This window comes from Protopterus annectens, chromosome 7.part1, assembly GCF_019279795.1.
Source record: "Protopterus annectens isolate FY-2018-M chromosome 7.part1, PAN1.0, whole genome shotgun sequence".
NCBI lineage: Eukaryota > Metazoa > Chordata > Ceratodontiformes > Protopteridae > Protopterus > Protopterus annectens.
Window position 1 is genome coordinate 523,540,812 of NC_056740.1, and position 15,266 is coordinate 523,556,077.

At 41.5% G+C, this 15,266-nt stretch overlaps 1 protein-coding gene across 1 annotated transcript in view; it reads left to right on the forward strand.

The window, feature by feature from the left end:
• Positions 1–15,266, forward strand: part of PIGB (phosphatidylinositol glycan anchor biosynthesis class B) — a 369,888-nt gene that overhangs the window by 319,165 nt on the left and 35,457 nt on the right. Inside the window, exon 11 of the mRNA XM_044078951.1 lies at positions 2,181–2,358. Coding sequence (XP_043934886.1) covers positions 2,181–2,358 — 178 coding nt within the window. The remainder of the gene's footprint in view (positions 1–2,180; positions 2,359–15,266) is intronic.

Here is a 15,266-nt window from a genome sequence, read left to right on the forward strand (position 1 = left end):
TCAGTAGTGGGGCATTTTCCATCTCACGGGCCTCCTGGATCCACTCGTCCAGTTGATCCCCCTTGCATCACTTCAGGTCTGTGTGGTTGTGTCTGACCTGCTCACCAGTCCGAGGGACACCTGTGGCACTGGTGAGTTCATGAGCTAGACGGTCCCAGACTTCCGCTTTGTATTGGGTGCCCTGGTACTGGCCCCGCAGGAGTCTATCCTCATGATTGTGGACAAGGAGCCAAACCATTACTTTTGACTCCTCAATGCCCCAACGTTGCGCTCGAAAACGAGAGCCCTGTCCAGCACCGGCCATTGCTGCCTGCAGATGGGAGCTTCAACCAGTTATGGCAAGTATTCCCGCCTATGGAGCTTAAATATGCATCATTTCCCACACTTATTTGTGATTGGCCATTTTTGAAAAAACACAGCTGAAGGTACACCTGCTTAGCAATGGGTAAACTTCCATTGATATGTATGTGTGTGTTGAAAGTGCATGCTTATGAAAAGCTGTCATGGCTTAGTAGTTCAGTACTGTGATTATGGTGCACAGTATCTCGGGTTCGAGGCCTGTCATTCTTTTTATTTTACTACTGACCAGACCGGCTAGGAGGTGTGGCTGTGTTTTACCAACTTTGCTCAACTTTGCCCAACGTTGCTCTACGTTGCCCGATGTTGCTCTACATTGCCCAACGTTGCCCGACATTGTGCTGGTTAGCGCGGTGTGCAGCTACGCACAAACATGTTCTGTTTGCGCAGTGCGCAGCTCCACGCAAAGCCATTGCACTAGTTAACACAGTGCTCAGCTACGAGCAATTGAATTTAAATATGCTTAATACTGGTAAACTTTGCTTAGCAGTGCTTCACATTGCTTAAGATACGTTACTTATGCATCCATCAGTATTTATAACCATTTCATCTTTATATATATATATATATATATATATATATATATAATTTATTCACTACTACATAGGCCATTTCAATGCTTTTTACTAACATTTAAATGATAAATGTCAGGAATTATTTTTATATACAGATTTCCAACAGAAAATAGAAAGGGGAGTGGTGGGACTCGAACCGAGAATGCCTCCTCTTTGTGCGAAGGCTCTACCACTACGCTCTCGCTATTTTGCTTAATTTGCATATACGTTTCTTATTATCCTCTTCGTTGTCTAAACTGCTAACTGTAGCTAAGCAATGGGCAAACCCGCACAAACACGGGCAGCTATATCGGGAATATTAAAAAAAAAAGTTAAAGTTTTACATTTTATAATTGTACAGGGGTTTAGAATGTGGGGGAGTGTAGTGTTGGGTATGTACACATTTGAGCGGACTCGCTCATGTAGGTTGGCATTTCCCGATTGAGAGAATTGCAGGGGCGTGGATTTTTGGACTGCTCGGCAGTCTGACACGCCCCCTGCACTCGTGCACGCTCCATGTTAGCCTTAGAGTTGAGGCAGCACGCCCCCATTAATATACATGGCGCACTGCCGTCTTACACTTAGACTGGCGTTTCCGTGTAAGACTAATCTAGTCTTACACAGAGGATTAGTGAATCCTGGGGATAGTATTAAAGTGTTTTTGCAGGGAGATGATATCTACATACCCCAGTTTGGATTCTGAATGTCCCTTAGTATCTAAATATGCTACCTTTGAGACTGCCCCAACTGAGAGAAAAGGGAATTAAGGTGACCTAAGAGGAAGTATATTTAGAAATTTGGTTGTGAGGATAGAGCCCTACATTGGGTGGTACAAACAGATTTTGTCTTCCTGTAAAAGCAATACATTTGACATTTGAATTAGTTAAATATGTAGTGATTGTCTGTTAGACATTGGTAACATCATACATGATAGACTGGACATAGTACATTTAAGTTTGGGGAGTGAAAGTTGAACAACACCATGCTTGTGGAAGAATAGACTTACAGATCATTATGCTAGAAAAAAGTTTCACCTTTTACCTTGTTTTGTGTCCGTTTGAGGAGGCAGTCCTGCTATGGATCTCAGTTATGCCTGTGAATTCATTCTCATGAATCTTCATCCCATACCAGTTCAGATGGTTTCCTTTGGGTGGAGCTGCAAACTGGACTAAGCTATCTCTGTAAATTACACTTAAATATTCTGTTTTTTAATTTTAGTTCATCTGTGAAAACTTATGACATTTTTTTGTTTTTTTTTCCCCATCAAAGTCACACTCACTGCCCAGTCAAGATGCGCTTTCTTGAGTGCCCACCAGACCTGACTGGAAATAAGAGCTACATTGATGAGGCAGATGTGTTTTTTATGGCACCGTTGAACTGGCTAAACCGAGAGCTGAATCAAACACTCTTGCCTAGTCATTTGATATTCTTCAGTGTTCTTGAGGAGGTGAGTTGGTAATTTGTTCATAATACTGCTGGAAAATCATGCATGCTAAATGAATAATGTTCTCCGGCAGAGAATAATTATAAGAGACAGTAAGCAATGTGGAAGTGTATTTATTCATCTGTTTATTACAGTTTTGATATCCCACTTAGTCTTGTTGGGCTCTGACTGTTTACTAAGGAAGTCCTGAGGATGAAAGCATCATAAGTGTGATTTGTTTATGTTTGTTTACTGTTGTTTTCCTAAGAACTGTCTGAAATTCACTTGTTAATATATACGTACTGTGATGGAGCTTTTCTCCCCAGGCCTCTGCTGAAAATGGTGTTTGCCCAGTCGGACATTCCCAGTCAACAAAGACAGACAAATTAATAAATATGGCTAGATAAATACAGTCTAAATATCAAGGATGTGATACAGAATAAAGAGTAATCTAGGTAGACTCTCATTTTTTGTATATTACACTGCAAAATATATGTTGTGCCCACAGTAGTATTATGCAAGTTGTAAATGTTATTATAGGAGTTTACTAGGCTATTGGCCCTGAGGCCCTTATAAGCCTAGCTAAGAGTTTAGCCCATGTTTAGACAAGTCACCGCCCAATGCCCTGTTCAGTAGGGACAGAGGTGGAATCCCAGGGGTATATTTTCTGTTTCCTATCCAGTTATCCAGGTTGAGCTTAAAAAGGGGTAAAGAGGTACTCTGCCTGACATTTAACAGTAGTCTGTACAGCAGTTTCTTGATTAAAATCAGTATTCTTTTCTGAAGTTTAGCATATTAGACCTGCTAACTACCTGATCCAAGACTCTTGAGGTAATTTTAGTAATGTTTTTAATGTCTTGAGAAGGGTTCACTGAATTGCTGATTGGTTGGAGGTGCTTCATTTAACCTTAATTTCCACTGTTGTCACGGTGTAAGTCAGTTTCTGCTGGCTACAGTGTGATCAGTTAACATGCGGCATAACTCTCAACGCTGGTAAAATGGGTTACAAAGGCCCAAAAATAGGGACAGATTTTAAATATTGCTCTTATAAACTTAGAATGTTGTTAGAGTAAAAGTGTTTGTGTTAACATACATTATCTGAAGGATTTGAAGTCTGAAACTCAAATGTATGTCAATATTTAGTGACTTCAGATCATCCCAGTGATTTGCCAGAAAACCACAAATATTATGAGGAATAGACCAAAAATCTGGACATTCTGGGAAAATTTGGATAATTGAGAGGTATGAGGTCATCTGGTAAAACACCATCATTGTTCTCCAGTTCTGCCTAGTTTGCAGAAGTACTTGTTTGACAGAATTATGGCAAGGAAGGATATATGTAGAGAAAGCAAAAAATGTTAAAGCCATGCCTTCAAAGAATCTGTAAACTTAAAAAACACAGTATGGTTATGGATATATGGCTAGGTGGGTCTACTGACATTAATCTAAACATTAGTAGATCAACTGCCTAAACATCAAAAAAATATGGCAACACACTGTGCATGATGCAAGGTACAACATCAGAGTGAGAACTTCCGCAGTGGCTACACACTGATTAACAGCACATCTTCAGATATCCCTGTGTGAAAACAGAAACTGAGAAAATGGAGTGAGATTGAATTTTTTTTTTTGGGAAAATTCAGTTACTGGCTAGCAAATACACTGCCTGGATGCCTAGAAAGGAGAAATTTGGAAAACCTGAAAGAAAATCAAACAGCAAAGGTGAAGATAAAAAACTGTCTGTGAAGAATTCTGCAACTGTTCAGCAAAAGCAGTTCAGGCTTCAGCTTTAGTTCAAGAGATGGCTTCTAATTTTGCACAGAATATATTTTGCATAATTTTACTCAAGCATATTATTTGCGTGCTGCTCAGCATCACAGCTTTACTTATGTGAATTGCTTGTTTTGGATGCATAACTTGCTGAGTTGTTGGTGTTCGACAATGATGTTTTATAAATTGCCATTAGCCGTTCTTTGATAGCTCTAAACTATTCTTGTGGTAAGTGCAAGGTTTCCTGAATCTGGCCCAGTGACTGACTCCCTGTTATGTATTTTTAAATGAACAGTTTACCTGTCATTTCCTGTTTTATTTCTCCATTCAGAGGCAGATTAAAGATCAAACTCTGTTTTGAAGTCTGAATGAAGTATCCACTCATATAGCAATGTTTACATCATCTTGGTTAGTGTAAGTATTGAATCTTGATGGCAGAATGTTCTTTTAGACTGCTGACTTTGTAAGTTTTTTAACACCTTTATTAAGACATAGGCAAGCATACATTTATATAAAAGAAAACAAATCATGTTAGCATGTTCACAGTTTCAAACATTATACATCACAAATACTCTTTTATACAATTATCAACAATACAGCATTACATAAATTGATCCATTCCTGCCTTCCCGTAAAATTCATCCCTCCTTCAAAACATTCGTCTTTATGTATTGTTGTACAATTTCCATTTTTTTCTCTGTAGTTTGCTGCCAACCTTTTCTAAAGATCCCACTTACAGTTGTTTTATCTGTTTGTATTACTTCAGATACAGTTAGTTTAGACTTTCATTTCCGTTTTCTAGTAGTTGCTTTTGTGTCAGCCACCAGGATTAAATTTAAGTAACAAGGCCTTACTGTATCTAGGCAATATGGATCCTGTATCCCAGCTCAAATAATTCATTTCCTTAGTTACACCCATTTTCTCACTCAGTATTTCTGACAGAGTACGCTGTAGGGAATTTTAAAATCTACCCACTCATTACACTCTCAAAACATATTTTCCCAGTTAACTCTTTCCTCCCCATCCAGTATGTGCCATCTACCTAAAGAAACATTCTTTAGAGTCTGCTAGGGGTATAAAATAGTTATGCAAACACTTATGAGTAAAAATGCTAAATGTTTTAGACTTTATTGCAAATTTAGGAGCCATACATATGTCCTGCCATTGTTACCTTGTGAATTGCTTATCCAGTCTCTCTTCACAATCTTTTCTAACCACTTCTGATTGATTCCTATAGATATCATGCAGTGTTTTATAATGGCCGACTAATTATCCCATTTTTAAAAGCACTTCTGTTCCAAATTCAACTAAAAACTCTACCAGAGCAGTATTTTTCACTTAGGATTCCCCTGTCCCTTTCTTTTTGCCTGTACTCTGATATCAATCCTTAATAGGCAAGGCAGTTTCTAGCCTGCAATCCAAATGTTTTCTTGGTCTCTTCCTATTTTGTTACCTTTCCCTCTCTAGTTATTTTCGTGCGATACCTTAGTTCCTTTGCCAGTTTTCCCCAGTAAATTCCATCCCCCTCTTGCCTATTCATCGAATCCCTAATTGCAGTCCTCCCTATTGGCAGAATCTCCTTTCTCCATTCTTGCGTTGGCGTAGTTCTGAGAATACTTTCTGCTACTTTCTGAATGTAATATTCTGTATGGCTGTTATTCTCCTTAGGGATCTGCACCCAAAATCCCATTCTTTCCTTATTTTTTGAATCCCCCCGCCTTATCATCCTCCTCCCTTTCCATTTCGACTTATAGCTTTCTGCTTGTGTTATGTATGTGAGCCTTAACTGTGTCGCTCTAAAATATCCCCTCAGATCAAGTATTCCTAAACCACCTTGCGGCATTGGAAGGATCAGCTTGTCCCACTTGACCCTTGCCCTCTTTCCCTTCCCAGGTAAAATCTTTCAACTCTTTAATTACTGTCCATGACTTCTCTGGTTGATAAAAATGTGACTGATGTGTATATAAAACTAAAGTGACTGAATACATTTTCACTGCTTGTATCTTCCTATCCATATCCATAAAGAAGGGCTTCCACTTTCTCAGTTTTTGTATTATCTTTTGTTTAGCCTCTTCCCACATATCCTTAGCTGCAATAACAGAATCCTTTTTAACCAATTCTCCCAAATACTTCATTTATCATGTCCCCATGAATATGGGTATTGCTGAACTAATTCATGTGTGGGTACATAGTTTACAGCTATTGCCTTTGTTTTTTCTGCATTAATTTTATACACCAAACAACTCAATACTGTGTCTGAATCTTCCACAACTTTGAGATGTCCTTTGCTGATTTTATCAAGTAGAAAATACTATTGTCTGCAAGTGAAGCCTACTTTTCTTGATTAACTTTGAATTTCTGAGAATTCTCTAAATGTAATGCAAATAACAAAGGGGAAAGAGAACACCCCTGCCTGGCTCCTGTCTTAAGAAACAACTGTCCAGAGAGGAACCCTCCCACTTTTGCCTCTGATCCCTCATATATCCTCCTAATTAACCTTATTGTTCTATTAGGGAATGCAAATGCTTTCAGTAAGGGTGGTTGATGTTCTTCATCTCACATTGCTGCAGTCCTTACACTTGGGTAGTCCGCTGTCCTCGGTCGGCCCGAATATCAAAGTATTAGGCTGACATCGGTCAAGGCGCTTAAGACTGACATCAGGACGTCAGGGTACAAATGCGCATGACCGACGTCATATCCTCAGTCTTTTTTGCCGCATGGTCCGATGCAGAAGCAGCGTTGCAAGTGCCGTTCGGCGTTCTGAAATTTTTCGAATTCGGAGTTTCAGACCGAGTCAAAGTTGGCTAAGTACCCGTTGGGAATATTTTAGTTTTTTCTTGCCTCAGTGGTTTACCGGATGTCAGAAAAAGTGAATAACTGTATTTCTTGTGGGAAACAGATACGCATAGAGATTATCATACTTTGTGTATTCCTTGTTTGGGGCCTGAGCACGACGTTGTTGGGTGTCGCTTTTGTGCTAGGTTCAATAAGCGCACTATTAAGCGTAGGTTAGATTGTGCCAGGTTGGTCTTCGGTAAGCGGTTCAATTATAATATGCCGCCGGATGCTCCGGCCCGCTTCTTCAAGAAGCGCAAAGACAAAGCAGCTAAACCCAGGCAAGAAGAGTCGTCTGTACGGACGCGGTTCTTTAGAGGTGTCAGTGGAACCGGTGGTTCCGCCGGAGGTTTCTCTGGAGTCCCAGGGGGAGACTTTGTTATTGCAGGATGTGGCCTCTCAGGAGGCAGGTCAGGCTGAAGGGGCTTCTCAGGTTACTGTACTCCCCTCCCTTCCTAGGGTGGTTAGGCCCTCTCCTTCTGTTTCCAAGGCTTCTCCCAGAGGCAGGCCAGGTTTAGCTTCTGTTGGTGTCACTCCTAGTTCATCAGGATCTGTGCCCAAGAAGCACATGCTTAAAATGGCAGAAGATTTAATTACTTTGATTAGAGGTTCTTTGCCCCTCCTGATAAGAGGCCTAGGGTGGAACCAGAGTTGGGGAGTTTTGAGCAGGCTTCGGATGTTTCAGAGTCTTCGGCTGAAGACTTGCAGGAGTATTCTCCTTATTCTGATTCTGATGTGGATGATTCTACTCCTTCTGCTTCTCCTCCAGAGGATTTTTCTTTTCAGAGACTCTTCATTCCATGAGGGAACATTTTAAGTGGGAAGGTCAGGACTTCTCTGATTCCAGGAAAAGGCTTAGGGAATTTTGCTTTTACCCCAGCATAGGCCTTTGGCTATACCTCCTGTTCTGGATGTTGTGGAAGATGTGTTTGCAGAGGCTTCTCTTAATCCTGATTCTTGCCTCCTGCTCCTGTTAAACCGGATAGGTATTACAGGGTGCCTGAAGCTCATAAATATCTTTATAAGAGTCCTAGGGCGGACCCAGAAACTGTTAGTCAGGGACCTAAGGGTGTCAAGGCCTCTGTTGTTAAAAATCCGGTTCCTCCAGATAAAGAGGCCAGGGCTTTGGATAGATGGGGAAAGAAAGTCTATACTTCTTCCACCTTAGCTATGAGGGCTTTGAATTGCCAGTTTCACATGTTGAAATATCAAAATTATCTACTTTCTCAATTGAAGTCTAAGGTAGATGCTCTGGCGGAAGGTATTGAGTGTAAAGAATTACAAGATTTGGTACATGTTTCTGAACAGGTGGGTAAGCATTCTTTACAATGTGGTTTTGATGCTATACAGGCCTCGTCTAGGGTGGCTGCCACTGGGTCAGTTCTTCGCAGGCACGCCTGGCTGAGGGATCAGAATTTATCTGACCATGTTAAGACAAGGATTTTAGATGCTCCTTTACAGTCTGATGTGTTGTTTGGTTCACCTGTGGAGGCAGTCTTAAAGAAAATGGAAGACAAGGCTAAGTCTATGCAGACTGTTAAAGATTTTTGCAAGTTCAGCCTCCAAGTTTAGTAGGAATTGGCCTGCTAAGGGGTGGACGTACCCTTCTTATGATTCACAGTCTAGGGGTAGATCTAGACGTGGTAGGGGCAGAGCTCAGGGCTCTTTCAGGCCTAGAACAGCGAGTTCACCTGCACAGTCTTCGGGTGAGGGCAGGGGCCAGTCCTTTCGTAAACAGGCCCAATGACCTACCTTTTCAGCTGCCAGAGCCTTCTCGTCTGGCAGCACCTTTGGGAGGAAGGTTGGCACTCTTCAAGGAAAATTGGAGTTTAATTACCCAAGACAGATGGGTATTGGATATCATACACCAAGGTTACAAGTTTTATTTCCATACCTTGACTCCTTTCAAAGGCATGCCAGACGTTCCTCCTCAGCAAAGAATAGAGGCTCACAAACAAATTTCTCTGCTGCTTCAAATAGGGGCCATACAGCCGGTCCCTCTGCCAGAAGTGGGCCTAGGATTTTATTCTCGCCTGTTCCTAGTACCAAAGAAGGGGAACACGTGGAGACCAATTTTGGATTTATCTATCCTCAACACTTATCTGGACATTCCCAAGTTCAAAATGTTGACGTTACAACAGCTTTTACCTCTGCTGGGCAAAGATCACTGGATGGTGACTCTGGATCTCAAGGAGGCTTACTTTCATGTTCCTATCAGGCTAAGTTGCAGGAAGTATCTGCGTTTCTGGGCTGGGACTTCTCATTATCAGTTCTCTGCATTGCCCTTTGGCTTATCTACTGCGCCCAGAGTGTTCACGAAAGTTCTGGCTCCAGTGATAGCTTTCTTCAGGCTAAAAGGAATACAGATCTATCCTTATTTGGACGATTGCCTGATTCTGGCTCAAGGAAGGGACGAACTTCTTCATCATTTGCAATATGTGATAGCAGTGCTAAGATGCCTGGGGTATTCTGTGAACGAAATAAAGTCCAGCCTAGTACCCTCCCAGGGCATGTGCTCTCTGGGTGTGAGACTGAATACAGCATCCCAGATGGCCTTTTGACCCCGGACAAACAAAAGAATCTTTCCCTTTACTTCCATCAATTGTCTCATCAGTCCAGGCTGACTGCAAGGACAGTCCTTCAAGCCTTGGGGTTCATGGCATCTTGTATTCTGGTGCTTCCCAATGCCAAACTGCATATGAGGAAGCTACAATGGTATCTCAAAAATGTATGGACACAGCACTGCCAGGATATGGACACTGTCATTCAGATAATACCTTGCATTCAAAAGGAATTTTTGTGGTGGGCTCAGGAATGTCACCTAAACAAGGGACTCTCTGTGACCCGGCCAGAGGCGAGTCAGATTCTAACGACAGATGCCTCAGACAAAGCTTGGGGAGCTCATCTAAATGGAAAGTGGATACAAGACACGTGGCCTGCCAGACTACAACATCTACATATCAACTTGAAGGAGATGTTAGCAGTCTAATTTGCATTAATAGCTTTCAAGGATTTACTTCTTCCAGGACAGGTGTTGATTCTAACAGACAACACAACTGTCATGTGGTACATCAACAAGCAAGGGGGAACACATTCTTATCCTCTATGCAGGCAAGCAATGATTTTGTGGGAGACTGCTCTCAGTTTACAGCTAAATCTTCAGGCAAGGTTTCTGCCGGGAGCACAGAACTCCTTAGCAGATGTGTTGAGCAGACGAATTATGGATCCCCACGAGTGGAAATTGGATCCTCATGTATTTCAGAAATTGACAGTGTCATGGGGAACTCCAGACATAGATCTGTTCGCTTCTCCACTAAACTACCAGCTGCCAAAGTTTTGCACAAAAAGGTTTCATCCCACAGCCTGGAAAGTGGATGCTCTTTCTTTCAATTGGAGCAATCTTCATGTGTATGCCTTTCCACCTCTGCCTCTCCTCCCAAAGGTACTCCTAAAGGTCAGACAGGACAAGCCAAAGATGATTTTAATAGCTCCAGATTGGCCTCGACAGCACTGGTACCCATTACTGAGAAGTCTGGTGGGAGCCTCCATGGCCTTTGCCTTGATTCCACACCTGCTGTCTCAGGAGAACAGTCATTTACTCAATGTCAAACTTCACTCTCTTCACCTAACAGCCTGGCATATTCTGTTTTGAACCCTGGAGGGTCTCAGCTTCCACAGCAAGTTTTGAATGTTATTTTGGAGGCCAGAAGGCCTAGTACAAGGAAAGTGTACGCAGATAAATGGAAGAGATGTTTATTTTGGAGTACAGCAAAGGAATTTGATGTTTCTGAGCCTAATTTAAGTGTGGCTCTTCAATATCTTACTGAGTTACTGGACAAAGGTTTGTCCTTCTCTTCTATTAAGGTTCATGCTGCAGCAATTTCTGCTCACTATGACTGTGACCCACCTTTGTTTTCTCATCCTTTGTTTAAGCAATTCCTTAGAGGGGCAAAGAATATAAGACCCCCACGTAGAGCTCCTACTCCTGCTTGGGATCTCAATTTTGTGTTGGAGAAACTCACTCTACAACCTTTTGAGCCTGCAGCTACTGCTGAGTTGAAATATTTATCATGGAAGACTGCTTTTTTGTTGGCCATTACCTCTGCAAGAAGGGTTTCTGAATTACAGGCCCTTATGGCGGTTGAGCCTTTCTTAATTTTCCATAAGGATAGGGTATCTTTGCGTACTAATCCTTCCTTTATGCCTAAAGTGGTTTCTAGTGTGGCTTTAAACCAAACTATTCATTTGCCTACTTTTTATGCAAACCCCAAAATAAACGGGAAAAGATTTTGCACACTTTGGATGTACACAGGCAGTTGCGATATTATTTGAGCAGAACTAAAGGGTTCAGGCAGTCTCAGCAGTTATTTGTTTCATTTGCTTTGGGTTCTCAGGGCAAGCCTGTGTCAAAACAAACTATTTCTAAGTGGATTGGGTTTTGTATTGCTTTCTGTTATTCCCATCATGGTAAGGAGATTCCAGCTGGGATTAGGCCTCATTCCACTAGGGCTACTGCCACTTCTACAGCTTTTTTGAGGGGGGTGGCAACTAAAGATATTTTGGAGGCAGCTACTTGGAGTTCAGTGCATACTTTCTCTAAGCATTATCACCTTCCACTTTACTCTAAATCTAGGGCTTGTTTTGCCACTGCAATTTTACAGGGCATTTTGGCAGCTCCTGCTGCTTTATAGTTTTGCCATCCTCCCTTACCTCTGCTTTGGGATTCTACCCAAGTGTAAGGACTGCAGCAATGTGAGATGAAGAACATAGTACAGTTTTGTACCTACCATAAATGTAGATGTTCGAAGATCCACATTGCTGCAGTCCAATTTACCTTCCCTCCTTCCCCTCTGTAGTTAGAGGCGGTTGTGGGGGCTGGGTTGTAAATATTGTGTTTATTGTATATATTGTACATATAATTAGTGCAAGGGTGGTTGGTTGGTTTTTGCCATCTTTTGGTTTTGACCTTTCTTTTTAGGGTCTTCTGACATCTGGGGCAAGAAAAGACTGAGGATATGACGTCGGTCATGCGCATTTGTACCCTGACGTCCTGATGTCAGTCTTAAGCGCCTTGACCGACGTCAGCCTAATACTTTGATATTCGGGCCGACCGAGGACAGCGGACTACCCAAGTGTAAGGACTGCAGCAATGTGGATCTTCGAACATCTACATTTATGGTAGGTACAAAACTGTACTTTATGACTGAGTTGAAATTAAGAGAAGTATGGTTAAAAGTACAAAATCACATTAGTAAAGGGGTCCAGCTTCTTTCCATATTGTTCCACATTAATAGATGTATTGCTTTAGTCATTCACTGTACAATAACCTGTTAATCTACTTGCAGTGAAATTTAATCCTGAAAAAGGAAGCCAGCCCATGGCAGGGCACATGCACACGCGCACACAGGCATTTTTATAAAGTCATTAATTTGTTCGTTTATTAACAGAATGTAAACATCTGAACAATTCAAAGGCAATTGCACCTACAACACAAGATGCAGGAGCACCCAATAAAAACTCATTCAGACACAGGCAGGATGACCAGAACAGAACTGGAGTACAAAGTGCTATGAGGCAGCTTCATTAAAGTACTTTCTGTTCTGCTGTGGTTATTTATTTTTATCGAGAGTGTTTCGTTATACAGAAAAGAAAACCAAAGTATTGTAGCCTTGTTTCACTGTTCTGCTATAGTTTTCAGTATTGTTTATTCTGAATGTCATGTGCAGTAAAGACACCAATCAGAACTGTTCAGTAGGAAATAAATAGTTTACACGTGGGTATCTTCCTATTTAGAAGCTTTGTGTCATGTAATCCCATTTGTTGTGCTTCATCAAATAATAGAAAAAAAAAGTATTCTGACCTTCGTGTAACTGTTTGGGAAATTTTACAGCATACATGTGACTTACTAAAATTACGTGCTCTTCTTATCCAAGTAGCATTCTGTTGAAATACAATTTTATTAAAACTGATAGATTTCTGTTTGTTGCTGTGCAATGTGTTTATATGAGGTAATTGCATTAACAAATTTTCAAGCAGTTTGTACTAGACTTACTCTGACCCAGTGAAATGCAACGCACACTGTGGTGATCTAACTGAAACACTAAACAAAAACTCCTTTCTGGATAATCCCCCAATATGGACAGAGAGTCTTCACTCTGTAAATTAAATAATGTTTTCCCGAGGTATTAGCAGCTTAATCATCATCATCATCATAACACTTGTTAACCAGGAAGGCACACTAAATATTAGCACTTATGGCAAGCTCCCCTTTACACCCCATGTGGGCCCCCCCCGAACTTAAGTATACCTACTCCCTGGTTGCACAGCAGTGTAGAAAAGGGAATCCGCCACTGTTACCAAAAGTGATTTTTGGCTAAACATTTTGGTCGATTTGCATTTTACCAAGCTGCCTTTGATAAATTGGCATGTTCCCATGTATGGTACACAGCCATTCATTACCATGACTCCTACATCTGGATTGCATTGCAATGAAGAACACCATGAACCTTCTGTGAATGGAATATAGCTGTTCACAATACCCACTGACATGTGTCAACACAGATGGGGGGCACTGTATAGTATGACCGTGCTAAACAGCACAGCTGGGAAGAAAAGTTTAGAAAGGTCACTCTCATTTTTCTTGTGGTTCACTGTCATAGCTAATAGTGATTTATGATAGTGCTGCTGGCATCATTACCACATTATGGTAATGAGAGGATCTAGTGCTGTGGGAATCCCCATTAACGGGAGCGTGGCAGCATCAATATGTGGAGGGAGGGAAAGGAGTGGCTGTGTAAAGCAATTTTTTTTTAACTGCAGTCCTGATGTGCTGCTCATTTTGGGTAACACAATGGCAGGGAAGATTGTATATGGTTAGAGTCCCAAAGTTTACCCCATTAGCACCACTCCATACAGAGATGGTGGCACGTTTGTGAATCACCTGTGATGAGAAATTTACGTATGTACTCTGTACATGGAGTACTTTGGCAGCACAGTGGTGTAAGACTTTACACAAGTTCTTATCCCATTGCATACGTTTGTCTATGAATCCTATAAGGCTTTGGCATACCTTTTTATAGTGTACCAGCCCTACTCCATGGCACACCGTGTTTATGCATAGTACCCTTAATTTAAGGTGGATTCATGCTGCAATCACCACAGTAATGTTTGGGCAACGGGTATTCTCATGAGAAATGCATGCACGGTGAATACTGCAATGCTAACCTCTTAAAGCTTGTCCGACCCCTAAGTTTCCTTTCCAGATTTAGTGTGTTTAGCAGATATGTGAATTGACAACCATATAACCATCAGCTTCACAGATACCCTAAATTCTGGAACTATTGACTCTTGAATTGGAATGCTGTTCTGGATGAAAGTATGGTCAGTCTTTGACACCATGTTGATCAAAGCAGCTTATAGCAAGCCTGCTGCATCAACTCTTTGCATCAAAAGAGAAGAAAAACACAGAAAAGAGCATTTATTCCGGGAAGGACAGAGCCACCCCCTTATCCCCATGCAGATGGTAGTTGCACTGGCATACACCAAATTAAATAGTATGGTTGTCAACATCACTACAGGTTGGGACAGCAATTCCATATCAGAGTATCCTCACTGAAAAAATGTTATGTTAACTTGAGACAATGTTTATGGGCTTTTTTGTTTGAGACAGTGTTATGGGTTTGGCACAGCAAGGTTCTGTGAACCCCATTTAGAATATAGTTATACTACCATTGTGGCTCCATCCTTTTAGAATACAGTTATTTCAGAAGATGATCTGTGTGTGTGTGTGTGTGTGTGTGTGTGTGTGTGTGTGTGTATTAACACTGGAGCAGCAGGTGGCGGTGTCACCTCACAGCAGGAGGTCCTCCTGTTCGATTCTCAGGTGCCTTCTTTGTGGAGTATGCATGTTCTTCCTGTGTTCATGTGGTGGAGTTTGTGTGCTAAGGTTTCCTCCCACATTCCAAAGATGTGCAGTAGGTGGATTGGACAGCCTAACTTTATTGCATCCGAGGTAAAGGACAACCAATAAGCCCTTCATTAGCTATCCCCCAAACCTTAAAGGCAGCACACAACATTGTACCAGATGTTGGTAAATGTAGCTACTTTCTCACGAAATCTGGACAAAGCCTAAAATAATGGGAGGACAAAGGCCTAAAAATAGGGACACATTTTAAATATTGCATGTTCTGTAGTCCTGTCTCACCTTCATTCTTACATATGGGGATTGGAGCTGATCCTCGGCTCTGACTCGGCCTATTTACAAGCTGGAAGTCTTCTAGTTGGCTCGTGGCTAGGTAGGTATCCCATGGTGCACCAGTACAATCCCC